This window comes from Numida meleagris, chromosome 3 (genome assembly GCF_002078875.1).
Source record: "Numida meleagris isolate 19003 breed g44 Domestic line chromosome 3, NumMel1.0, whole genome shotgun sequence".
NCBI lineage: Eukaryota > Metazoa > Chordata > Aves > Galliformes > Numididae > Numida > Numida meleagris.
Window position 1 is genome coordinate 71,380,634 of NC_034411.1, and position 25,730 is coordinate 71,406,363.

General features: G+C 42.1%; 1 protein-coding gene and 1 long non-coding RNA gene across 5 annotated transcripts; one reads left to right on the forward strand and one right to left on the reverse strand.

The window, feature by feature from the left end:
• Positions 1,690 to 6,586, reverse strand: LOC110396720. 2 transcript variants are annotated; one of them, XR_002437204.1, is made up of 6 exons: positions 6,445 to 6,586; positions 4,712 to 4,773; positions 4,158 to 4,293; positions 3,598 to 3,755; positions 3,400 to 3,468; positions 1,690 to 3,268 (listed from the first exon to the last, which is right to left on the reverse strand). It is a non-coding gene; the product is annotated as an uncharacterized LOC110396720 (long non-coding RNA). The 2 variants fall into 2 exon arrangements; XR_002437203.1 differs by having other exon boundaries at positions 4,712 to 4,776.
• CCNC (cyclin C) lies at positions 6,644 to 25,240 on the forward strand. Of its 3 annotated transcripts, none has more exons than XM_021393218.1 (12): positions 6,644 to 6,781; positions 7,485 to 7,591; positions 12,698 to 12,782; positions 13,018 to 13,087; positions 14,593 to 14,644; positions 17,421 to 17,476; positions 18,762 to 18,797; positions 20,063 to 20,154; positions 20,852 to 20,919; positions 21,248 to 21,327; positions 23,303 to 23,421; positions 23,933 to 25,240. In XM_021393218.1, the coding sequence occupies exons 1-12, from the start codon at positions 6,750 to 6,752 to the stop codon at positions 23,985 to 23,987; spliced, it is 852 nt and encodes a 283-aa protein (XP_021248893.1). In that variant the 5' UTR covers positions 6,644 to 6,749; the 3' UTR covers positions 23,988 to 25,240. The 3 variants fall into 3 exon arrangements, with proteins under 3 accessions (XP_021248893.1, XP_021248894.1, XP_021248895.1); XM_021393219.1 differs by lacking the exon at positions 6,644 to 6,781 and adding an exon at positions 6,955 to 7,068; XM_021393220.1 differs by lacking the exons at positions 6,644 to 6,781; positions 12,698 to 12,782.

The window sequence follows — 25,730 nt, forward strand, 5'->3', positions numbered from 1 at the left end:
AGGGAAGGGAAGGGAAGGGAAGGGAAGGGAAGGGAAGGGAAGGGAAGGGAAGGGAAAAACTCTGCGCCATGCACTGAAGTTCTAAACCCAGAGATGTTGAGGCCTATGCTCACTGGCACCCAGCTGCGCACAAGTGACCCTGCCGCTAAGTGCCCCATGCCGACTGCAGCCACAGCAAGAAGCAGCAGTGAGCATTCGTGAGCAGCCTGGTGTGGATACCTTGAACTGCACCCAGTATCATTCTGGTTAATGACTTTTAAACTCTGCAGTTGGTTACCAAAAAAATATTTTTAATCCCTGCAGAGAAAACCCAAACCAGGCGAGGAGCCCATACTGCTGGCAGGGTCTTTGTTCCCAAGGGCCGCTTAGTCCCGGGCAGGCACAGGACCGGTGGCTGCCCACAGCTGCTGCCCATCATGCTCCTGGGCACAGCCGGGGTGTGCATGCTGGGCACGGGATGTGGAGCTGCGGCTGCCCCTGTGGGACTGTGCCTGCACGGCCTCAGCCCTCCCTCCCGTCCTCCTGCACTGAAACCATCCCCGGGAGCACAACCCATGGAGACGGGCTCCTGTTCCATTTGCTTTGCTAAAGGCGGTGGTGGCACTGAGCCAATCACACGGTCCTTCAGCCTCTGGGAAGGCACTGACCTTCCATTTCAGCCTAGGCTGTATTATTATTGTTATTATTACTACTAATTATTATTACTAGTATTATTTAAATGGGTGCTCTAAGGAGCTCTGTGGTACTCAGAAAAATCATTGGCATCATTGGAAGAGAGGGGAATGAGCAATGGGAGCTGCTGGGAGGAAGATCTCAGTGCAGCGGCACCAGGGAGCAGGGCAGAGCTGGCTGGTAGTGATGTACGGGAGAGGAGATGGGCTCTGCCCGTGCAGAGGGGAAGGGCTGTGGGGGAGCAGGCTTCTTAATGAGAGCATCTAATGCTGTAAAGGGTTTCATCATCTTCTGCTTTTCTAGACACGACTCTGAGCTGGAAAAAAAATAGAACTTTAGCAAAAATGTGCCCATCGGAAAGTGTTCATTACACTCTGATAAGCATCCCCTCGTGGTGAAATTGGTGGTGGGGGCGGGAGACGGGGAAGGGAGCGCATCTGCCCCTACAGTGTATGCAGCTCCTAATTAGTGCGCCTGACAAACTGGAAGGTCTTCCCCTGGTGCCTGTTTCAAATGACTTCTTCCCAGTAAAGATATTGGAAAGTATGTACAGAATAGTGAAGCTTAAACTCACACGCTTAGGGACTGATTTTAAAACACATCACGAAGTACTTCCCTTCATTTCGGCATTGTATAATCTCATGCTGAAATATGCATCAGCTCTGACAGCTTCAGAGTTACAAAACCAAAGAAACGTGTAGGTGTCAGCTGTCGGAAATAATTCTTTTTTGTTACAGTCTGTGGGTTTATTTTATGTTTTTTTTTTCTCTTCATTGTTCGCGCTATTAAAATGACATCTAAATAAAAATATTCCATATTTTTGCGCCTCTGCCGTGGAGCGCTGCTCTCGGCTTCCTCGATGTCACCATCTTTAGGACTGAAAATTCAAGTGTGCATTTGGGAGAAGGCGATGGATTAACCTCAGAATTTCTCTCTCGCACGGAAAGATGGAGGCACACATATACGGAGAGATTATCTCTTCCCAAACTAGCAGGAAACACGCTATTTCTATTTGAATATTTTTATCACGACTTTTTATTATTATTTTCTAACTGGAAAGAGGGCGTCTTTCTAATTAACTGACCTCTCTAAATCGTTCTCAGAATGAACTCTCCTAAAAAATCGGATTTGAAGTAAGCCGCATCCGAAATATCAGGATGAAGGTAACTCCTTCTCGTGTTAAACTGCGCTGCCCACCGCAGAGCTACTTCTGCCCGAGAAAGGGCATTTGTCACCGCTGCGTTTAAACGCGTGCCCCGAGGGGTCTGAAGCCAACGCCGGGCGCGCACATTCCGCTGCCTGCGGGGAAGGGTTTCCCGCAGCCGCGTTCTCCCGAGCAGCCCCAGGGCTTCAGGGCTCGCCCCGGGGACGCGGACACCGCACTCGGCTGCGCGCAGGGCCGTGCCCGGTCTGGGGGAAGCCCCTGGCACCCACCCCGGCCCGCCCTGCAGCCTGCGCCGTGCCGAGGTTTACCGCTGGTGCAAAAAAGAAAAAAAAAACAAAAACAAAAACAAAAACAGAGACAGAGACAGAGAGAGAGGCCTCGCACGCTTTTGAAATTCCAGGAGAGCAAAAATCCCTCTGGCTCCAGGGCTGCGCTCCCGGGAGGGGCGATATCAGGGTTTTCATCATGGAACACCTGAAGCCTGTCACCCCGCACCGCTGTGCGGTGAATCCCGCTCCCGCCGGCGCTCATTTCCTATGAAGATCAACGTGATCGGCGCTGAGCCCGGGGGGAAGCCTCCCCCAAGCTGTGCGCAGGGCTGCGCGGAGCGGCTGCGGGTTGCCGGAGGGGAGCGGGGAGCGGCCGCCCCGTCCCGTCCCGTCCCGTCCCGTCCCGTCCCGTCCCGTGCCGTCCCGTCCCTCCCCTCGCCTGGCGCCACGGAGGTGGCTAGCGGATCGTCTAGGGGCCAGAGGGGGGCAAGCGGCTAAGTCCTCTTTCAGCGGGTCTGCGTTTGGCGCCGGGAACTTGCTGTTTCCAGGAGGGAAAGCTCTCCCCGACGGGACGGGAGCCCCTGCGAGCGAAGGGCCGGCGGGTGCCCAGCCGGAAGCCAGCACTCCCAAGGCAGCCCCGGGGCCCACGCGAGCTCGGCCCCCGTGTGCAGCCCCGCACCGATCCCCTCGAGCCGCCGGGCCGAGGAGCTGTCCCCAGGCGAACATCAGCCCGACGTAAGACTGATGTGATGCTCCGCGCCGCATATGTTCCCGCTGTGTGCGCTTTAGTGAGAGGAGGTGGGGTTAAATGCCGTGCGTTCGTGACCCAGAAATGGAAACCCTCTGCAATAACAGGCTGCTGCTGCTGCTCGGGTGTGCGGGCCGGTTCTCAAAAGGAATTTAAGCGCAGGTGGGTCCAAAATAGCTGCCTTCACCAAGAAGTTCTCACCACAAAGCTGAGGGTTTTAATCACGGCTGTCGCTTGTTTTTTTCCTTGGGAGGTGAACTGATCTTTTCATCATCTGATGAATTTATCCTGAATGACTTCCACACGAAATATTAAATAGTTGCCTTGGCTAGGTTCTTTTTCCCCCCTCTGTGTCTCTGTGTTGGGTGTGAGGGTGCTTCTCATAAAGAAGGCTCCAATATAAATCATTCTTCCCTAAAATTGTCAATTAAAAAAAAAAAAAAACAATGAAACAGGACCCTCATCTTCAGCTATGTGCATTACTGAGAAGCTGAATTTTTGTTTCACAAACATACATATAAACATTATTTGTGGATAGTTACTACCAGTTTGATGTGGGGTCACATCCAGAGTCAGCACTCCTCAAGTCCGCCTCCTTCACCGCGAAACATAGCCTAAAAGACCACCATGATTGGGAAAAATAGCAGACAACTGTCACATTACCTAACTTAGTGAAATCATAACAAAGGCTTCCATGAGAAGTGACATAACAGAAGCTGGAAGGGGTTTTCAATTCCACTTACACTTCTTTTGCAGTTCCCCTCTCTTTCCCCGCAATGTCTCACATTCTTGGCATGTTCTGTGGAAGCTTGATTAAAGTCAGGAAATCTGAGTACCACTCATTCATTTCCTGAGGGGGTATTAAACAGAAGAGGGCAGACGCGAATGCTTATTGTCAGATCTGTGAGGAGATACAGATTGTTTGCGGTTATTAGATGAATACGTAAACATGTAGAAAATCCTGAGAGCATTGGTGACAATGTTTTGGTGTGTGTGCAACTAAGGGAAAGTGCTAAAGGAAATGTTGTGTTTGTTATTGTGGAGGAGGACCTATGGAAAGGAAAGGAGTGCATCATCCTTCACTCATTTTTATGCTATTTACAACACATGGGTTGGAAGGAGCATGTATTTTGTCAGAAAAGGATCTACCCAACTATTCTGTGTATTTTTTTTATCCAGTGATGGACTAGTAAGTGTATGCAATGTGTTTGTGATGGGCTTTATTCAGTGGGCAGGCAGGGAAGAGATCAGCCAGAGCTGACAGATAACTTCATCTCACAAATACGACAAAGTATAATTTTACCTGCAGGTTCTTGGCTGTGCTTTCTTTCATCCCATGTCTGCCTGTCCCTCAGAGCAGCAGCCAGGTCGGGGGCTGAGCTGGAGACATCAGTGCACACAGCAGCACTGCACGTCTGTTTCATGAAATCTTCATTTCCCTGTTTTGACAGAAACACACGGGGAGGACATGGTAAATAATGTGATCTCCTGGAAGAGAAAGGCTGCAAAGCATTGTCCTGTCTGCCCCTCACAGGCATGAACCTCCTGACTGGGCCTCCAGGCACACAGAGCAGCAGCAACATCCATCTCCTCCCAGAAACATGGATGGAAAACTGTACATGGCTGTCAAGAACCCCTGCACCATATAACATGGCCCCACAGCAGTCACACTGCCCCTTTGGGATCCCCTGCACCTTTGGAGAAGGACACGCTGGGGGGCTGGGAAGGACACCCTTCAGCACTGGGAACCCTGGGTGCCATGTTCCACTGTGGCAGGATGTCCTTTTGTAGGGCACTGGGTGGGAGGCTGAGTGGAGCTCTGGGTCTGTGGGGCAGGGAGGGTTTGCTCCTCCATACCTCGGTGCTGATGTGGCCCACCGCAGTGCTGTGAAATAGGGTCAGGCAATACAAAGTCTGTCCTGCTGAGAAAAGTAAAGACTGTTAGAAAGGCTAGCAACATGCTGCAGTGCTCCCTTTCCTGCAGACCCTGTGCAGCTAGGTACAGGGCAAGCAAAGCTGTCTTCTATGCCTGGGGTGCAGTGTAGCAGTGATATTTATAATAGCTGTGGTAAGACTCCTGCCCAGTCCCTACTTTTTATTTCCTACCACACTGCAGCACACAGAAGCACAAATCACCAGCATGAAGTGGCAAATCACAGGTATCGGAGCAGAGTAAGAAAAAGGTAACCAGGCATGTAGAGGATGGTGAGACAGGGATGCCCACTTGATGTGATAAGCAGCAGCATGAATTCTGCTGCTATTTTTGTTGCTTTAGTGTGTTGAGTGAAACAATGGCAGGCTTCTCTGCTTCATAGTGGCTTCTCTCTGTGCTGTCTCCTGGCTGCTGTGCAAGCTGGGCATGATGCAGCTGTAGGTGGCTGCCATCAAAAGGCATGTGCTAGTGCTGGCATTCTGGTTTCCCTCTTTGTAGATGTGATGCTGGAATAGTGGAATAAGGGCTTTCCCCTTTGCATTTTCAATTACTCAGCAGGTTCTGCAATGTCTGGCTGGCTTTTTTGAGAAAGGTGTAAGGTAAGAGAGCCTCCATAGAAAGCTCGTGGAGCTCAAGCTTCAGTTTTCCACCAAGTCTGCTTGCATGGTGAAGGGAGAAGTAAGGGAAATATAGCCAGGGTTGTACGCAAATTCTGCTTCCTTACCTAACTCGTCATCTCACATTCCTGCATATAAATAATATCTCAATTCTAGACTCTTTCTGACATGTCTAGAAACGTATCTAATTCTCCCAGTGAAGCCCAGAATTTGGAAACACCACTGTCCTTGTGGTGACACATGCATCATCCTTCTCCACTTGGTAGCTCCTCAGGCATCTCCAGCATCTCAGCTATAAAACCAGCAACAGAGCAGGGCACAGTCTGGTGGGACCGGGCCTGGGCTTTTAGAGGTGCTAGGTCAGTGTAGGGACAAATGTTAAGTTTGAATGAATAGGAATATCTCTCAAATGCTAAGAACTGCATTTATTACATTCTCAGTGTTTGCTCACTGTGGAAAGCTTCTGTTACATTTCACTGAATTAAGCCATTTCCCAATGATGGGTGGTGGTGCAGGGATGTTCACCTGTGGCTCTGCAAACAGCCTCTCAGCTCAGGCTGCTGTAGCAGGGGGAGATGTTTGAAGGGGTGGATGGAGATGGAGAGAGAGCACACAGCATGAGGAGAACCCAATGGTGTGCGCACAGCCAAGGCATACTTAATTTTCGGAACAAATAAGTTTTGTTAGACCACACAAAGACAGTCTTCACGTGCTATTGGGTCCTGACAGCTGTTAGCAGCACACAGGAACAGCCAGGAGTTCCCCCACCTTGCTGAGGGCCCTGTGACTGCTGACAGATGTTCTGCCAGCTTCTGTGGGCACAGACAGAACTCGGTTCTGTCCCCAGCCGAAGCTCATGGTGGACCGGGGAGGCTTTCCCATGGCTGCTGCCAGCTGCTGTCTGTCTGTCTGGTGTCCAGGCATCCTTCCCCCTTGCGCCCACCCTCAGCCCTGACACTCGGGCTTGCAGGAGGGACGAGTTTATACACAGGCGTACCTGCACACTGGCTGGGTGAAGGAAATAACCCCCAAACACCTACCAGGCCCTGAAATCATCGATCCCGTCCCCTGGGGCCTCTGCCACCCCACCCAGACGCAGGCGCAGACCCAGACCCGCGCCCCACGCCGGCCCGGTGCCGCTGGGCAGGTTCGGGGCCTCCCAGCCCTGCCCCGCCGGGCGGAACCCGCGTGCGGGGGAACGCTCCGCAGCACCGCGTGTTGCCGCCCGGCGGCGGCGGCGCGGGCACGGGGCGGCAGCGGCCGCCTCCTTCCTGGTGCCGGCGCGGGGGCGGCGGCGCGGTGGGGCCGGGGCAGCGTAGGGCCCGGGCGCCTCCCACGGCTCCTCATGGCCGGGAACTTCTGGCAGAGCTCGCACTAGTGGGTGCCGCGGCCGAGGGGCGGGCGGGGGCTGCGTGGCGCCGCGCTTTGGCCGTTCGTTACCCGGCCTGGGGGTGCGGGGCCGTGGGGGCCTGCGGTGCGGACGGGAGGCGCGGGGCGGGACGGGCGGGAGGGAGCCCGGAGCGGCCCGGCCCGGCCGTTGGGGCCCGGCCTGCCGCTGTGAGTGGCCTCGGCTGGGGGTGGTGGAAGTGACCTGGCTGGGCGGCAGTCAGCGAGGGGAACTTGGGCGCTGTTTGGGCTGCTGGGCGGTGCTGGAGCGGCGGCCGGTACGTGTGCGTGTGTCCCAGGCGCTCGGTGCCAGCCACGGGGCAGCTGGGGTCCGCGGGTGGGATATATTTATCTTCAGCTGTGGCACGTTGAGGGTTGGGCTGTGTCAGAATACTGCATTCTGAGTACGCTGGGTTTTAAATGGGTGCCTTGGATGGACTAAATATAGCATAAAGCTTTCAAGTAATCACAACTTCTCTGCAGTCGGTTTAATTCTGTACAGCTGAAGGCCGATCTCAGTCCCTGCTGGTGTTTTTGCAGATGTCTAACTTGTAAACCTCTAGAGAATATTTGCTTGAGGAGATTGCCCGTGGCTTGGCTAAAGGTCACTGGGCCTTAGCCCTCAAGTGTAGTCTGTTGGCGCAGGATGCAGTGTAGCACTGATTAAGACTTACTGTATTTTCATTCCCTTCAGTTTACAATGGATTTTGGATAAACAAGATCTGTTGAAGGAACGCCAAAAAGACTTGAAATTTCTGACTGAAGAAGAATATTGGAAGCTACAGATATTTTTTACTAATGGTAAAATTGTTTTACTTTTATTTGTGCCGTATAATTGTATAGTATCTGCTGTGTCCAGATGTAAGTGGCTTAGACGATGTGGTTTTCTTTACTGCATTGCATATACTTTCACAATGTGTTTTAACAAAGAGTTGTAATGCCTACAGCATTGTCATTCAGTTAACTGTATTAGCTCAGGAGAAATTACATATAAGCTGGCTGCATATGTAGTGCCTTAACCTGCGGTAAGGCAAAACACAATACAATTCTGATTTTTAGGAGATTCTTATAAGAAAACTAAGAGAAGCAAGGAGAAGCTGCTAAGCTAGCATATTAGAGGCTCACTGACAAACGGTAATAGTCAAACTGTGGTCTGTGAGCTTCTGGTGGGTTATGTGGTAAGTATTTTAGCCAGTGTGTGCAGTTCTGTTAAAAAGCAAAGCTCGGAAACTTATTTTTGTTCTTTGAAACCTGCACAGTGGCCCATGTCTTGGCCCATGTGACTGATTCCCCAGCAGTGGGTGGCTCTTAAATTGCACAGTGTTGTCTGCAGCCTATTTGCCTAAAGAGTTTGGGACTTGTCTATGAAGTTATCTAAGACAAGATCCTGCAAAGCATTTTAACTCTATGAATAGCTGCATTGAAGTTTATCAGGTTACACAGGCACTTAAACTCTTTCCTGTGCAATTGTCTGGCATTTAAGAAAGAAGAAAAATCTCCCTAGGAGAAGGATATTGCAAAGCACTAGTTTGCTTGCAGACAGCTATTTGAACATTTTTCATAGCGGTCCATAGAAGTACAGAACACTTATCTTTTCAGCTATCTGGTCATGAATACTTTAGACAGAAAAGTTAAATGACGTTGCCAAAGCCACTGGAAGAGCTTACCTATGTACTGGATTGTAACTCTGAAAGGCACTTAGCCCAGCTTCTCTCTTAGGTTAATGGTTTTTGCAACAATTGAGTATGCTCCAAATATAATTTCTGTTGATTCATTTTTATTATTGCTTATACAGCACCAGCAAGTCAAGCAAACAATGATTTATCAGGTCGATCAATTCCTGATGTTCCTTGAGGTTAAACCAGTCTCATAGCTTCCTAATGCAAAAAGAACAAATAGGATACTGATACTTTAAAAACTGTATTTGTGTTAATTTTCACTAGTATTACTTATGGAACGTGTCCTTTTTTATGTTCCACTTCAGTGTTTTTTCTGAGTAAAAACTTACAAACTATGTAGATCACTCTGAAAGTGACACCTCCTATTTATTTCCATGGAAACTACAGCAGATACAAAGAGCCCAACAACCCTATTTGATAGAACAAATTCTCAGCTACAAAACACTTAGCTATTCACTTCCACCAGTGATCAAGTAGAGCTGGCATGTCACACTTGTAAAAATCTGCACCAGCAGTGATGACCCGCTGTTTCACAGATGTTGTCATGGCGTTGTTGCTAAGAAAATATTGCCCATGCAGTCCATCTTTCATCAGTTTGAATAGGTGAAAATCACAAGCTACCGATTCCAAGACTATACAGTGGGTGTTGTAGGACATTCCAGTCAAGATTGGCAGTGTACTTCACAAAACTGATATGGGGCCTGGTATTATCATGGTGCAAGAGAAAGATTGTCTTCTTTGTGCTGACTCTGGAAGTTTGAGCCTTCAGCTTAGTCAGCATCACAATGTAGCAGTCAAAGTTGATGGTTTCTTTGGGTTCCAGGAAATCCATGAGGGTCACCCCTTTCCTATCCTGAAGGACAGGGCACATCACTTTACCCACTGGCACTGCATCATGAACTTTGATGGGGAATACACATGTTGCCACTTATTGGACTGCTGTAGTGACTCTGGCTCGCAGTGGTGACACCACATCTTGTCACCAGTAATGATGTGATCCAGGAAATGGTCATCTTCATCCTCATACTGATTCAATAGATCCTGACAAACTTGCACACAGTATTCTTTCTGTGCCTGTGTGAGCATTTGTGGGGCCCACCTGGCACAAACTTTGCGATAGTGCAATATTACCAGCATTGCTTCCAGTGCATTGAAGCCAATATTCAGCTTTGCACATAGTTCCCTCATTGTAATCTGTCAATTTATGCAGATAAGTTGATAGAGACGCTATTCTTTTGTAGTGTGACAGCTATGCACGGCTGTCTGGAACATGGCTTGTCATAGAATCATAGAATGGCTTGGGTTGGAAGGGACTTCAGATATCATCTAGTTCCAAACCCCCTGCTGCAGGCAGGGTTGCCAGCTGCTAGATCAAGCACTAGATCCTTCACATCACTGTTGTCACTGCTGAAACGCACCACCCACTGCCTCACTGTGCTCACATCCAGTATTTGATTTCCATGAATGTTCAGCAGGTATCAATGAATGTCAGAGGGTGCCATTTTTATTCATGGAGGAGTACAATTCCACACCTTTGCTTCATACATACTTCCATGTCAGACACCATTGTATCAGACTGTCCCTCTGCTGCCATCACAGCACAGCAACAAAATGTAACAGAGTATTGTTGGGAAAGTTCAGCCTCTGCTATCGTACCACCAATATCTACCTTTGATATCACAAGCCAACATAATAAAATAGGAGAAGCATCTCTCATAGATAAGTTACTTCTGGAGCTGCCCTCATAGATAAGTTAAATTGTTTGTGGTTCTCAGAATCTTTTTTCCTTGGTGCTCCTCACCTCCTTTAAAGGAAGGGTTCCTGATCCATGGTAGCTGGAAGAAGGCTTTGCTGCTGCGTGACCTGTGCGTGTGTATTTTTGTGAACACAGCGTGCCCTGGAGGGGATGGTGATGCTGGGCTGTTGCCCCTTCTGTAGCCAGGAAGGATACTTCCATGGAGAGGACAGTCCGGGGTGCACAGTGCTGGCGGGAACTCATACAGCAGTTGCCATATTTGAGCCTTCAGTGTGTGTTGTGTTTCTTCACCTGCCTCTGAACTGGGGACTCTGTTTTAGATATATTGAGCCTCTCCCATGTTCTGCATTATCTTGATATGGCTATGAGTCCTGGCTGTGACATGTTGTATCTGCCTCAGGAGATGGTCGTTTCCCAAAGCAACCTGAAAATTACCCACAGGGGTGGTTTCCTGTTGCCTCCCCATTTGGAAACAATTGCTGTAGATCAGCAAATGATTGTGTGGCCATTAGAACCGTAGAGAGGGAAAACTATCATCTTCTAAACCAATTCAAACATGAGAAATTAATGTTGACTTTCTTTGGATCACAGAGTTTTAATTGAGTTTTTGGATGAAAAGCCTATTAAATGATTTCTCTTTCTGGTTTGGTGCAGAAGCTGTAATGTTTGCATTACAGGCTACTCAAGACTTTTGGATTGAAACCGACAATTTTTACTTAAAAAGCAAAGACCAAACAAATAAAAACCTTGAAACTACCTATTTGGTAAACATAAGGAAATAAATAATCCAATAGCTTCCTTAATTTTTTTTCAAAAATTTATTACAAGTAGTGGAATTTTTCCTGGCATATAAAAGCTTCCATTTCATTAAATCTCTCTAGGCTTTTATCCATTTTTTTTCCCTAAGCCTCACTTGATTTTTCTCTGACAGCAGATGGCCTAACTGCTCCTGAAAATCCCGTGGGAACAAGAAACATATTTGGAGAATTCTGTTTAGCTTAATATTTGGATTTTTCTGATGCCCTAGTAGCAGGACAGCTTTGTAGCCCCGTGGTCAAATCAAAGGGAAAAATCCTTTAAGAGCTCTCAAGATTCACTGATAAATATTTTAATATTCGTATAGGCATTCCTTAGTGGACTTAACCTTCTTTTTGGCCGTGTTGCTTGTGAGTCCTACTATCACTGGCAAGCTAGTCTCAGTCTGGCATTCTTTGTCTTTAGGAAAAGAATGATATGACAGTGAAAAGGACTTAACATGGCTTTGAGTAATTATAGTGGGTAACTAATTTTGGTGTTTAAAAAAAAGCCCCAAAACTATGTTGCCAATAGTCTGTGTTGGTCAGGGTGATTCTTCTCCCACATTGGTCCATTTTCCAGCCAACAGTGCCCTCGATACTTCCATGTTTTAAATTGCTGCAGGGCTCATTAAAAGAGAGCACAGTACATACCCTGGATATTCCCAAGGAGGAAACAATGGGGTAATAGAATGGGGGGGGAAAAAGGACCTTGAGGAGTTCTTGTATACTAAGTGGAGACTAAGTATAGTGTTAATTGATAATGGAATTGTTGCTTTTTCCATGTTTTTTCAGTGGTTGCTTCCTGGATAGATACTTGTATATACACTTGTATATATACTTGTACTTAAGTGTATATTCGGTGATCTTTTTTGGATGTTTATGTTGAGGGAGGAAAACAAGAAGATGGAGTCTTTATGCAGCCAAGCCTTTCTCGGAGTCATGGCTGTGAAAAACTATGGGAAAAATAACAAGTAACAACCTTATGCTTGTCTATGTTTGTCATTCTCCATATCCAGCTCCAGCTCTTAATCCCAGCTTGATGCATCTAATTTGCTTGGCACCTTTCCTTTGCCTGGGAGGCCAAACAAGAGCTACCTGCACAGATGACACCAGGGTTGTTTCTTGGCCAACTGGCAGAGGACCACTGTGATGGAGCAGCTGACTGCCTCCTCTGGTCTCCCACCCCCTCTCCCTAGACTAAATATGTCATTTCTTTAACACCTGCTGCCTCTGCCAAATTTAATGACCATGTTTGTGTTGGCAGCTTTAGTTGTTTGGAAAATACATCCATTTTGCATGGCCCTGAAAAGCCACAGACTTACGTTTCAAGTATCTGGATTTCTTTTGTTATAAAATGAAATATTCAAGCTTTACCCTTTGAGATTTGCATTGCCATCTTCTTAAAGTTCATGCTCGCTTTGTACACAATGAAGTCAAATTACTTTTCCTTTTTTAAAGGTGTCCACAAGCTTCAGGATGCAGTAGTACTTCTTCACCTGCAGGTCTGTAGGTTTGCAGCAACATGTTGTCTCACCCGAGCAATGTATCAGAGCACAAAGGGAAGGTTGTGTTGCTGCTCCTTAGAATCCTCAGTACTAGCCATGTTTTGAAGTCCTTTGCTATTTGGTGTCAAAGTTTTGTAAAAACACAACTCAAGCTTTTTTTTTCTTTTAAGTTATCCAGGCTTTAGGTGAACATCTTAAATTAAGACAACAAGTTATTGCCACTGCTACAGTCTACTTCAAGAGATTCTATGCCAGGTAGGACTGTTTATTATGATGGTACAGGAATAAAACGTGTCAGGCACATTTTGGTAGCCCTTTTAAATTCTGTATTAAAAATAGTGCCACTTTTGTTTTCTGGATGGTGTAAAGCTTTTATACTAGTAAAAGTTAACTTAAGTTTTGGTTTTCAAAAGGAAGTGTGGTGCTCTTAATAGATTAATCGTTCTACGTGTGTGAAACAACATATTATAATTTTGTTATAACATTTCAGATATTCCCTAAAAAGTATAGATCCAGTATTAATGGCTCCTACGTGTGTGTTTTTGGCATCCAAAGTAGAGGTATGAAGTATTACAATTTTTTAATGTAAAATTATGTGATGTATGAGAGTGAAAAAACATTCAGGACTTTCACATTTTTTTGTCATTCTTCATGCTGTGGGGGTTAAACCTTCTGGGTATTTTTTTAATGGATTTCTATAGCAATTTAAGAAAAGGAGACAGAAGGCCTTCAAACGTTTTATTTAATATTTGATCTTTCACATTTTTGTCTGAATTACTAACCCTGAAGAGCCTCTGGAAATTGGAAAGATTACTTTAAATGTCTGTTTTGCTGTAACAGTGTTTACATATTTACATACAGTATATCTTGAATTGTGCAGTTTTTGCTTGAGTCTCCTTTCTCGTGTGTTTTTCCTTCTTATGTTTACTCAAGTTTTAAAACAAATTTGTTTTTCCTAATTATCTTTTTCCTTCTCTTATAGTGAGGGATCCTCAGAGTTTACCACACTTTCATTACTTGAATTAAAAGCATGTTGTAGCTCATGTGCTATGTTTGAGAAGGAACTGGCCCATTAGGGATAGTGGTGAGAAGGCCTGAGTCCTCCACCGTTGACAGTGAAGGTCCACTTTGAAAGTGGCTAAAAGTTAGCATCAGCTAGGCACTGTTCCTAGTTTTCTAAGAAATGGAAGAGGTTTTTGAGCAGTTTGAGGAGGGTCTGCATAATGGAAAAAAAAATCATATCGGCAAATCTGTGCTGTATTAGCACTCATGAATTTTACTGGAGGAACCTAGAAGCAGTCGTACTGAACTGATGTTCATGTGTGGTACTGTTATCTGTACAAAAGCTCTGATACCTTCCAGTGTTTGGAAGAGATAAAGGAAAGGAGAAAGGCACAGAACATTGGAGAGAGTATTTTTTTTTTATCAGCCTGTTGATTAAGCCTTTGATGAAGTCTACTCATATAAGGAAAATCTTCCACTTACACTCTTAGAATGAATATTAAAAGGTAGCACAGCCTTCCTGATGCTAAGGCTTCTGCAACTTCAGAAGGCAGAAATTGTAGTAATGATTCTGGTGCATCTCCAAAAGGAAGTTTTAAGTAGAAATTTTTGACTTGCTGGCTGCCTCAATGGAGAACCTAAGGCTTCATGGAAACATAATTTAAAAAGTTAGTTAATGACAGGTTTATAGACATGTTTTTTTGTCCAATTGGGATAAAACCAGCACACCTTATTGAAGCTCTTTTGACTGTCTTATGTGTAGGGTGTTAGCAAACTAATCTTCAGGTATTGTGGCTATAGTACCTTTCATATATGTTTACTATTCCTCATTCTTGATAACCCAAACAACAAAGTAATAAATGAAAAAAAAATCTTTTTACCTTGATCATGTAATTTACTCTGTTCACCTATTTAAAAAAAAAAAAAGAATTGAAAGGGGTGGGAAAAAAAAGAAATACTGCATAACAAAGCCCATTTTAGTAAGGGGCTATTTAAATTTGATAATAGTGTGGATAAGCAGTATTTCTGGTGGTTCACCTCATTTTACCCTCTTTTTCTTCAGGAGTTTGGTGTTGTTTCAAATACAAGGTTGATTTCTGCTGCTACTTCTGTGTGTAAGTATTAGTGATTTTCATTATACTATAGCTAGGTATCTCTGTAGGGAGGTTAGACTTTTTTTTTATGATAGCTATTTTTATTAAGTCATGGATGGTTACATGTTGACTGCTTGGAGCCAGTTAAAGCCATTTAGCATAAATAACTTCTGTTTTTAAATATGGAAACAGAAGGCTCTATCCTTTATTAGTTCTGGTTGATTCTGATTGGAGCTTATAGTAAGCATAAATAAAAATAAAAATAGAATACCGAGGCTTATAAATAGTTTAGAGTAGTAAATTGAGCTATTCAAAGATAGAACTGGAAACTTAGGGCTTTACTTGTTTATTCTAATAGGTATGTTTCCGTGGAAGTACCTGTTTAGAATTTTTGGTAGGCTTCTTGCCTCCCAATTTTTTTTAATCCTTTTTTTCTCCCCATCATAAAATTAAATTTCACACGATACTTATTTCTAAATATACGTTTTATAACCTACATATTGTTCACAAATAAAGTAAAGATACAATAAAATCACACTATAATTACTTCATTTTCTCTCTTTCCCACTTGCCTTATATTTCCTACTTCCTGTAAATTTCATGTCAACCATCAAGGTCTTAAAGCAATGGCTTCCTTAACTAGATGCTATAATTTGACCCAGAAGGTCCAGCTGCTCTCAAAAGGCAATTCCTCACTATGCTCTTCAAAATGTAGGTCAGTGCTTTCAAAATCGCTTAGCTGCTGAGGGGACAGGTGACTGGCTGCATCTGTAGCCTCCACATGCAGTAACTATATCTATCCGTGGGGCTGGCTGTATGACAATACTACCACCAGAAACTGAAACACGTCTTCAGTGCCAGCCTGACCAAGACCAGTACTAGATTTAGCAGTAAGGGTTGCTATTTTTATAATAGAAGCATCTCCCAGCACAGATCTGTGTGGCTATTTTGATGCATGAATGAGAAACTTAGATGAATTTTAGTTGATTTTACTTAGACTTCTACTCTTGAACTGTGCTGTTTCTGAAAATTCCGAGGCTCAGAGTCCTCTACAAGATTACCCTCATGGTTCTTCCTTCAGACCTAGGATTCCTGTGTGTTCTGATGATTCTGATGAGCACTCTGCATTTCTCGGAAGCAGGGACAAAAACCAACAGGCTTTTTCCTTGTGTTTTTGTGTTTTTATTCTACCTAGTCTTCCTGTACTAGAGCTGCTTCATCAGTACCCATCCACTTTTTTGGAAGAGAAAAGGAGAAAAAAGATGAGAATAGTCAAAGGAAGTTAGCAAAAGAGAAAATAGCATAGTTGTGGTTGATTTGCTTTTTGTTAGGTAAAAACATTGGAATTAGTAACACGTGCGTCCTTTGTAAGTAAGAAGTCTCAGATTTCTTGTAAGCTCTTCAAAAGCTTTTCCCTATGTTTACACAGCTGACTGAAAGGACAATTTCATATGGTTGTGTCTCCAGCTTGCTGTGCAGGAAAAAAAATGTCTCAATTTTTCCCCCTCAAAGTAGTTTATTTTTCACTATGTGTCTCTATAACTTGCATGCTACTTGAGATGTCTGTTATATTTATTCTTCAGTTATCTTGAAATAATTAAAATTTCCAACCAGCGGGCTAGTCTTACTGGCCTGCAGCAACTTTTCTAGTAAAACCCACCACAGGTCTACATGTTGAAGTTTTCCATCCAGAGGACTGATGTGGTCTTTCAAAGTGAGTGGCATACAGATTTCCTGGAAGTAGCATCAATTCATAGTTTACTGTCTGTCATTAAGTTAAGCAGTGCTATCTATTTCCAGGACGCTGAATGTTACTTGTTTTTCTGTGACGGCCAGGGACTTAAAATAATTTTTACGTCTCACATGTAGAAATCTCAAATCTACATCCTCAATTGTACTTCATTTTCTTTGCTTGGTAATCTGATTTTACTCTAGTTTTGCCACTTAACATGATTCTTAATAGCGCGCCGAGCACCTATTCTTGTAAAATACATAAGGTTACTTAAGTATCTAAATGATCTGTATCAGGGATCATAATAAGCTAGAAAACTGAGGATATAGGTATGTTTGGGCATTGTCTTGAAGGCAAGAGCATCTTGAACTGTATCATATGCCTAAATAGCTGCTTTTGAGTGGGAAAACTAAAGGAGAAAAACACCCTTGAAAAGTGATAGTCCAGTGCCTAAGACATTTATCTGCAGTGTGTTTAACTGGCTTTTTGCTTTGAATTTGAGCCTGTTTTTGTACATGAACGTTATTCCATTTGGTATGTCCAAGATCTCTCGTCTGGGCTCTCCTTCTCCTTCCTCCTCTACGCTCCATCTCACTTTCCTAAGACTTCGTCACATGGTTTACAGTCTTGCTTGTTGATGGGTCAATAAAATCCCACATGAAAATTCCATTTGGATTTAGTCTTGGAGGTGAGATCCTGAAGTGATCTCTAGATTGCAGTGACATCGGCGGGCATGCGGCCCTGTGAATGGTAACTTAAGGAAGTTAGTTAACTCCTACAGCTGGTAGGTAGGGGTTGAGCAGAAGATTTAATTGTGCTCAAACCATTAGACAAGTGTCTGGCTGAGTGCCTGTGAAAATGGGGGTTCGAGATCTATTTCTCTTGCCCTTTCAGAACCTTAAGTCTTATGACTTAATTTTTCTCTTTCAAAACCACATTTTTGTATTGCAAACAGCTGTGTTTCCAGGTGGATCTGAAGGGCTCCATGTAGGTGGATTAACAGAATGGGAAAGAAGTTAAAGTAGTAATTACATCATTTTTAACATATTTTGTTCTTTACTGTAGTGAAAACTAGGTTTTCATATGCCTTCCCGAAGGAGTTTCCTTATAGGATGAACCATGTAAGTATGCTGTACAAACTATAACTTGATCAAAATGAATTAAAAGACCAATAATTCTTAGGAGGAAATCCTGTCCTTTTCAATTCCGAGAAGGAAATATTTTCACACTGATACATGGAGTTACTCATAATTAATTTTGGATAGATAATCAAGAAAGATAGTCTAATAAATTCTGTATAACTTCCTTTCTTTAAGTTGCTGAAAGGAATGCCATAAAGCGACTGTCTAAAATACCTATATTTTATGGTATCACAATAAAAGAGATTTAGCCTTGCCACCCCAAAATATTCTTGTTTATAAGTACATTGCTCCAGGGAAGATTAATAGTCTTTGCACCTGAGATGCTTCCAAGCTTACACACAGGAACAGTTGGCTTAGAGGAAGCTGTTTTATTTTTGCCTGTAAAATGTAATGTTTTTTGAAAAATAACTTTTATCTGTTATTCAAAAATTAAATTTACTAGTGGTTTTCAAGGCATTTTCAGTCTCAGTGCTAATGAATTCTGTAGAGTTTTTCTTGAAACCAGTATTGATTTACGCGGTAGTATTTTGAAAGTAAACACTTCTAATTATTCTTTAGATTAATTGTGACAAATGCTGCCTTTTTGTGATTTTGCTTTTCATCCGATTTAGAAAGCCAAATAATATATCAGGATATAAAATATTTTAACTGCCGTCAGTGAAACCACACTGCTTTTTTACATGTGAAGGCAAACGGAAATACATTTTGGGATGCTGCTTTCCTGTAGCAAAAGCAGTCCAGTCTTTTGCTCACTGTCACTAATATTTCACTGCCTCTATGGAAAATGAGAGGTTTTTTTGATTGCTATAATTGGACAGAATAGTTCAGATGAAATTAAATATGAACATACATGAAAAGGCCATTTGGCATGTTAGTGATCTGCTGAAGAGACTCTAATTCTACAAAAGGGCTTCTTGTATTGCTGTTAAGCATTTATAAACTGTGAACAGATTTCTTCTACCAGGTGTTAAAGCAAGTCAGACAACTACAGCCAATAAAATAGTCATTCACAGTTAGCCTGACACGAAACATTCAAATGCATTGTTATTATGACTGGGGTTAAATTATAATGGTGGTAAGGCAATACTTAATCATAATTTTGTTTTTGCTTGCTTTTGTATTTCCAACACTCCTGAATGCATTTCATATGAAACTACAGGTGTTGAGAATTCCTTTGCATTCATGATGTTAAGCCAGATGCCAGTTAGTTCTTTCTGCTGTCCGAAACATGCTGCTGTTTAACTGTGTTTTTGCTTCTTTGCAGATACTAGAATGTGAATTCTATCTCTTAGAATTAATGGTAGGTGAGTTTATCTGTTTTCACTGACACCTTGCTTTACTCTTTACCTATTTAAAATGGTTTTAATTTTTTACTGTGGAATGTGTATTATGCTGTCATCTTATTTTTTCTTCCCCCTGCTCTAATTTTAGAATTGTGCTCATGCAAGTCTAACATTTACATTTTCATCGTAACGCTATCATCGCTCAACAGAAATAATGCAGATTTTAGGAGTAGTGGGGATACGAGTATGTATTGCTCACTACTGGGAAGGGTAAAGCATAAATTCTGTTTCCAGAACTGCTTTTTATATAAGAGAGGTAATTGTATATTACGAAGTCCTGGGACAGAGATCAGCATGTTGGCGTCCTTATTTGCCTAGATGAATGGCAAGTCAAGAGCATGGAGTTGTATTCCTGCTGTGCCCTCTTCTTGCCTGGAAAAAAAATAGAGTTATGCAGTGGTCCAGCTTCAGCAGAAGGTGTGTGCAGCTGCCACTCAGGCTGGTCTGTAACTTAGTAATCAGAGTAATCTGCTAGCAAGTCAGATGTGGGTTTGAATGCTGTGAGCAAGAAACTGAATGTAGCTCCTCACACTTTCTGAGGCGGTGGCATACCTATTAGGGTGGTGCATGAAAGGAGTACAACGTTACATTTTCTTGTAGGCACTTTAAAGGAAAGGAGCTATACCTGCTTTTAATAAGGGTTACTATCCCATTGCTCTGTTTTATGGGGAAGCTGAAAGGGTGCAGCCCAGACTTAGGGGGTTCAGGTAAAGTAGCACCAAGTTTCCACAGTTGGATTGGATGCAGCTTTTCCCTATAATATCCATACAGTTGACTGCTTTCAGTGAGGGTTATTCCTTCTTGCATACACCAACCTGGACCTGGAAAGGAGGAATTCAAAGACCTGGAAAATTTTTTTCCGCTTTCCAAACTAGTGTCAATTATTTTGGCATGCTTTCCATGTATGGTATTTAGCGACAGACTGCTTTCTGGCAGTGTTTTGTATTTCCAAGTGGGAATTACGGGTTTGTAAGCAAATGAGGTTTCACTGTGCTGCAGATGTGGCTTTCTGTGTCTCTTGGGGAAAAGACATTGACAGACTGGCATCCATGCTGTATAATGGTATTCCAGAGAGAGCAGTGCCCTCATTATGGCAGGGTTAGGTGTCACAATGCTGCTTTAAAAGTACAGGAATTGATTTGTAAATCAAATGTTTTTAACGTGAACTGACAACACGTTCCGCGTTGTAATCTAACTTTTATCCTGTTGACATTTTTCCTAGGACTGCTGTTTGATAGTGTATCATCCTTATAGACCTTTGCTCCAATACGTGCAAGATATGGGCCAAGAAGACATGCTGCTACCTCTTGCATGGTAATGAAGAGAGCGGTTAATTTTAGTGCTTCCTTTCAGCAAGAAAGCGAGTGTTTGACGGTTATGCCTCAGAGATGGCTAAGCAGGCTAAATAATACAAGGGGTATACTAGTTAACCTACGCATGTATATGTCACTGGCTTAAATTATTGTTTTTAACCCTGTAATGGTTTTTACTTTGAAATACTCTAGTTTTTATTTTTAGAACAGCTCTGACAGCGCAGTTTTTTACACTGTTAAATGGTGACTATGTATAGACACAGGTATTTTTCTGTTAACATCAGCTTTTGGTAAAAGCAGTATATAGTTTTGTTTCTTAGATAGTTTAAACAGAACTCCTTAAACACTTTAATTGTTTCTCAAATACAGACAATAAAAATACTACCTTTATTTTTGCTCTAACTTGCTTATTTGTGAAATAGGGATAATTATTTTGTGGTAGAGGTGAACACACTCTGCAGAATGACATTGATGATGTTATAAAACAGTGTTCCCAAACAGACTTCTGCTGCGACTACAAGGAAAACAATGGAAGTCTTTAATAGACTTTTACAGAGGAATAGATTGCTATTTCTCTGTTTTGCCCTGCGGACTCACTGTTCCTATCATTTGGGTAACTGACAAAATGTTTATGAACTGGCAGCAGTTTATGAATCATGTAGTCTAAAGGAGATCTTCTGCTCTCTTTGTTTGCACAGGAGGATAGTGAATGACACGTATAGAACTGATCTTTGTCTGCTGTACCCTCCTTTCATGATAGCTCTAGGTAAGTAACACAAGTAACGTCTCACATTTAAATAGATGCCTTCTGTACTCTGTCTCATCAACAAGCATTCCTTAGAATCCTCTCATAAGCTTCTCCAGTTTGTATTTCGTACAGTACTGACAGTATAACCTTGCAAGTTAGAAAGTCTTGAAGAAAAATCAGATAATTAGTCCTCAGATTTCTATGTTGCAAACTGGCTGAAATTGTTTGCAAAGAAGTGAAGAACTCTGAACTCTATAGAAATTTGCCTGGCTTACAAAAATAGATTGTTTCTAAATGTATGAATAGTGAATCATTGTTCAGTATCTCTGTCACCTGATCTTTGCAGCTTGCCTACACGTGGCCTGTGTTGTCCAGCAGAAGGATGCAAGGCAATGGTTTGCTGAGCTATCTGTTGATATGGAAAAGGTACTCTGTTTTTACCTCCTCCCTCCTGATATGGACTCACTAGAAATGTTAGCTGTGGTTAAAACCTGTTTTGCACGTGTGTGATACTGATTTGAACTTCATTCAGCGATCGCATTATGGACCATTGAAATTAAGTAGAAGAGAAGTCAGGTCATTTGGGTATCACCCCGCACTGAAAGACAAGACCATGCATAATGGCAGAGCATTGCTGATGTTGCCATTTTACAGACTGAAATAGAAAACCAATGTCTTGTGCATTTTTTTTGTAGAAGAAAAAGAATTCCCACTATTTATTGTTCAAGATTGAACAATATTCTGATTTTTAAATTTTAATGCATGTAATTTTCTGATGCATATTTCAGCATCATGCCTACGGATTCTTCTTTTCTTCCTTTCATTGTATGTATAAAACATTGACACTTTCAGGATGACAGGGACTAAGACTTTATTCAGTATTAAGCAAGGGTATTCCAAGATCATTCAGATGAGTTCCCTGGCTCTGCAAGTTGCACATCAAATAATCCACTTCATAAATTTATCATATTTTAAGGTTCAGTTGTTCTCATACCAATAATGTTATTCAACTTAACTAGTTCCGTGTAAGTCTTTGGTTGACTTCCTGAATGCATGCATACCTCTGTAACCTACGTTTAGCTCGGGCAAGAAAATCATACTCTATATATGCCCATTCTCATTCCGCTTATCACACTGTGTCACTCTGCATGCATTTTTCAGTCTAAGTTTACCTTTTTTGAACCTAAGTGTCCAAGATGGAATGGTGAATTTCAGATGATTATGAGTTTATGATTGCTCTCTGTGCCCATGGTTATTGCCCTTCATTCCACTGATAATATCCCAGCATTGGATCTGTATTCCAGAGTTTGCCTTGTATTTAGGCACAGTGTGAATGCTATGCTGAATCAGATCTATGTGAACTATGATGTCAGGCATGCAAAAGCAGAGTGGTAATAGATTGGCAGCACAGGAGAGACAACCTATATTTGACATATAAGGTTATCATAAGCTTGATGTTGAACATGTTTGAATGTTTAAACATCTCTGTTCTCATACCAGTGATTACAATCTAAGCTTGAATTTTATTATTTTTTTGTAATATTATTGTTATTTTTTTAACGTTTTAACACCATGGACCTCTTAGCCAAATGTAACTTCTGTTTCAAGGATATATACTCTAGCATTTGATCAAAATCCATAAACTGGAAAGAAGCCTACTTTATTAATTTAGTAAGTGGTGAAACAAGTAATGATTTTTGGGTGGTCCTGTGTGGACCTGGAGTTGGACTCAGTCTTTGTGGGTCCCTTCCAACTGAGGTTATTCTAAGTTTATCCACCTTCTATATAGAATATTGCACTAGAAAATGAACAGGAAATTAATATATCTGAGGGACAGTAGATAGCCCCCAAACTGGTAGAGAATATTTATGCTTCTGGAAATTGAATTTGAAAATTCAACAATTCTTATTATAAAGTATTTAGACGCTTCTTAGCTCTTCATTTTTTGGAAGTAAAGAATTCAGAGCAGTGTTGGTTTCATTTGTTTTTAACGCTGTGCCTCTGGTTCATATAGAACGCTAACAGTAATGAGATACTTTGTTTGTAATCCATGGTCATTTAGCTACAAACATGGTGCCAAGTGTCCTTATTTTCCCATAAAGTATAAGCAGCCATTCGGCTTTAGGAGGAGAAGTGGTTGATACAGTGGGAGGGAAATGGAGTGGGAGGGAGATGACGGTTCTGTTAAGGCTTCAATTCAACAGTTAAACCAAAAAACTCTTTAGGGAAAAGGCTGATGGCCAGACCAGATAATATGGGAGACAGCTCTGTTTCTAATACAAAAATTACGCTTCCTAATTTGAGTTTGAGGAATGGTTAATGAACTGTACGCTTCCAATGATTATGTAAATACAAAAATCGCTATTGTGAATGACCTAAAATGTACTTTCTTTCAAATCAGATTTTAGAAATAATCAGGGTTATTCTGAAGCTGTATGAGCAGTGGAAGAACTTTGACGAGAGGAAAGAGATGGCTACTATTCTTAGCAAAATGCCTAAACCAAAACCACCTCCAAACAGGTACTGTATCTCCGTTACTTACTACGCCTTTCATATGGAAAAATTAAAGTCTTATGTATGATGATATGTTTGAAGTGTAGTGTATGATTGTGCACTGCAGGCTTTTCTGTTATAAGTACTCGGTCTGAATGTTCAGGAGGAGAATATTTGTTCTTTCATGGAAAGCATTAATGTAATTAGAGTCTGATCAATACAGTTTAGAAAGAGCAATGTGAGGCCCGATGACAGGGCCTGATTCTTTAGAACAATGCCTGTTTGATGTCATATTCAATTACTATGATTAAATGTCAGTATTAGGAATCGGCACATGCAAATTCCTATGCATGAGCTTCTGTGATGGGAACTTTGAAATGTTGCTTTCAGGAGTAAATTCAGGATGGAGCTGCATTGGAATATTTTGAAATTACTGTACAACTACACAAATAAATGTTTTTCATTTGAAAAAGACAGAAATGCGATATGGTACTGCTGTTTTGAGACACGCTTTTGTTTTTGTTTTTCTTCCAAACAGTGAAGGAGAACAGGGTCCAAACGGTAGCCAGAACTCTAGTTATAGCCAATCTTAAGACATTCCAAAGAATTCCTTTATGGACCACTTTGACTCGAGACATCCTGGGATCTTTCCTGTGTTCATGAAATGGACAGAATTTTTTAATAACATCTTTGACAAAGAACTTGAAGAGTAAATAGCTTGTTTGTGTCAAGCATTTTGAAAGTTTTTTCTTTAAAACTGCATAATTTTCTCTGACGCTGGAGCAAATGTACTAAGATTTCTCAGTGTAAGGAATCAAATGTTAAACCAAGCTGCAAAAGGGTAACACTATCCACTCAAAACAAATAGTTCATTACTGGTTTGGTTTGCTTTGAGAAAATTGTGGCTTGCCATTAAAAGTGATTTTTTTTTTTAAGAGTAATCTTGAAGCCTAAGTGTAACTATATTAATGACCTGTGTTGTCTTCATTTTGTTTGTGACTGAAGGAAGATAGTGCACTGTGTGTTGAACCTATTAATTACCTAGAGTTTGGTGATTTTTTTTCTTCTAATAAATCTGGATTTTCTAACAAGTGAAACAGTCCTTCAGGAGCAAAGCGTAGAAGAATCTGCAAAGAATGGTTGCTAGAGTTTTAATGAAAACTGCAGGAAGGAAATTCAGTTCATTTTTGGGGGTTAGAAAAACACTTGTTTTACTCAGTAGATGTACTTGGATGTTTTTGCCTTGAAGCCTAGTAGCCCAACTTACCAGAAAAGTGCAATATGTATAGTGATTCTGCAGTTTTCCTAAGCATTTCAAGCATTTGGAATTTAAAAAACAAAAGAAGACACCAACAATGATTTTTTTTGCATGTACTGTGTAGTACAATTAGAGTATTTCACAAACAAATACAAATCGGGGTATGATTGGTATTTTTATTTTGGATTTTTTTTCTTTTGTACAAAAGATATACACTGTTAGTCTGCCTTCACTGTTAGTGTGAATTTGTGTGGCTCATTAAAGAGGTTATTTAAGAGGATCAAGCTTTTGGTGAGCTTCATACTGGCTAATTTTAAATGTGATCTTAGGAGCAACTCTTTAGAATAACTGAAATGGGATTCCTTGGTTGACTGTGTGCTGGAGAAAATGAGATTCCTTCAAATAGAAGGCCATATCCTGCGTTCCTTACTCAGGCAGATATCCCACTGAAGTCAGGAATTGGCCTAAATCAAACGTAATGATTTTTAGATAACTTTGTTTCCAAATAATTTCTGTACAACTTCATTTTGAATAAGAATGCTGACTCGCCCAACTATACAAATTGAACAATAAAATAAAGTGAAGTACCGTTGTTGTCCAGCTTCTCCTTTCCTGAAACAACACGTCTCTCACTGGTTTAAAATACTGGAGGGGAGTTCTAGAAAAGCTTTGCTCTGTAAGGTCTCAACTCAAAAAACTGAGCCATTAAAAAAAAAGTGAACTCAGTTTTGTAGATAATATCCCTCTGCAGTTTGCAGCTCATTCAATGAAACAGAAGTGTGTCTGTATGTAGCCAGGTAGGCTACTTGCATTTGTTACTGTTCAAGTCATTTTTGTAAAAGATTAGGTTAGTAAAGTCCAAACCACTTTGGTAAGATAGAAAAAAAACATACATTGTGGCCTTTGCTACTTCTGTTGCCATTCGATTGTACCTTTATAGACACTTGATTGATGAAGTGGGCTTGGATATTTGTCTTTGTTTCTCGGAGCCTAAGATGTTCTATTTGTAATGTGCACTTGGAAAGTAAGAATAAATGCAAATTGACTGCTGTATGGAGTTCTTCAGTATGAGCTGTTC

Coding starts and splice junctions, on each gene's coding strand:
- CCNC (XM_021393218.1), top strand. CDS start 6,750: ATGGCCGGGAACTTCTGGCAGAGCTCGCACTA. Junction 7,592..12,697: donor ACAGATATTTTTTACTAATG/GTAAAATTGTTT, acceptor TTTTCTTTTAAG/TTATCCAGGCTTTAGGTGAA. Junction 13,088..14,592: donor TTTTGGCATCCAAAGTAGAG/GTATGAAGTATT, acceptor CTTTTTCTTCAG/GAGTTTGGTGTTGTTTCAAA.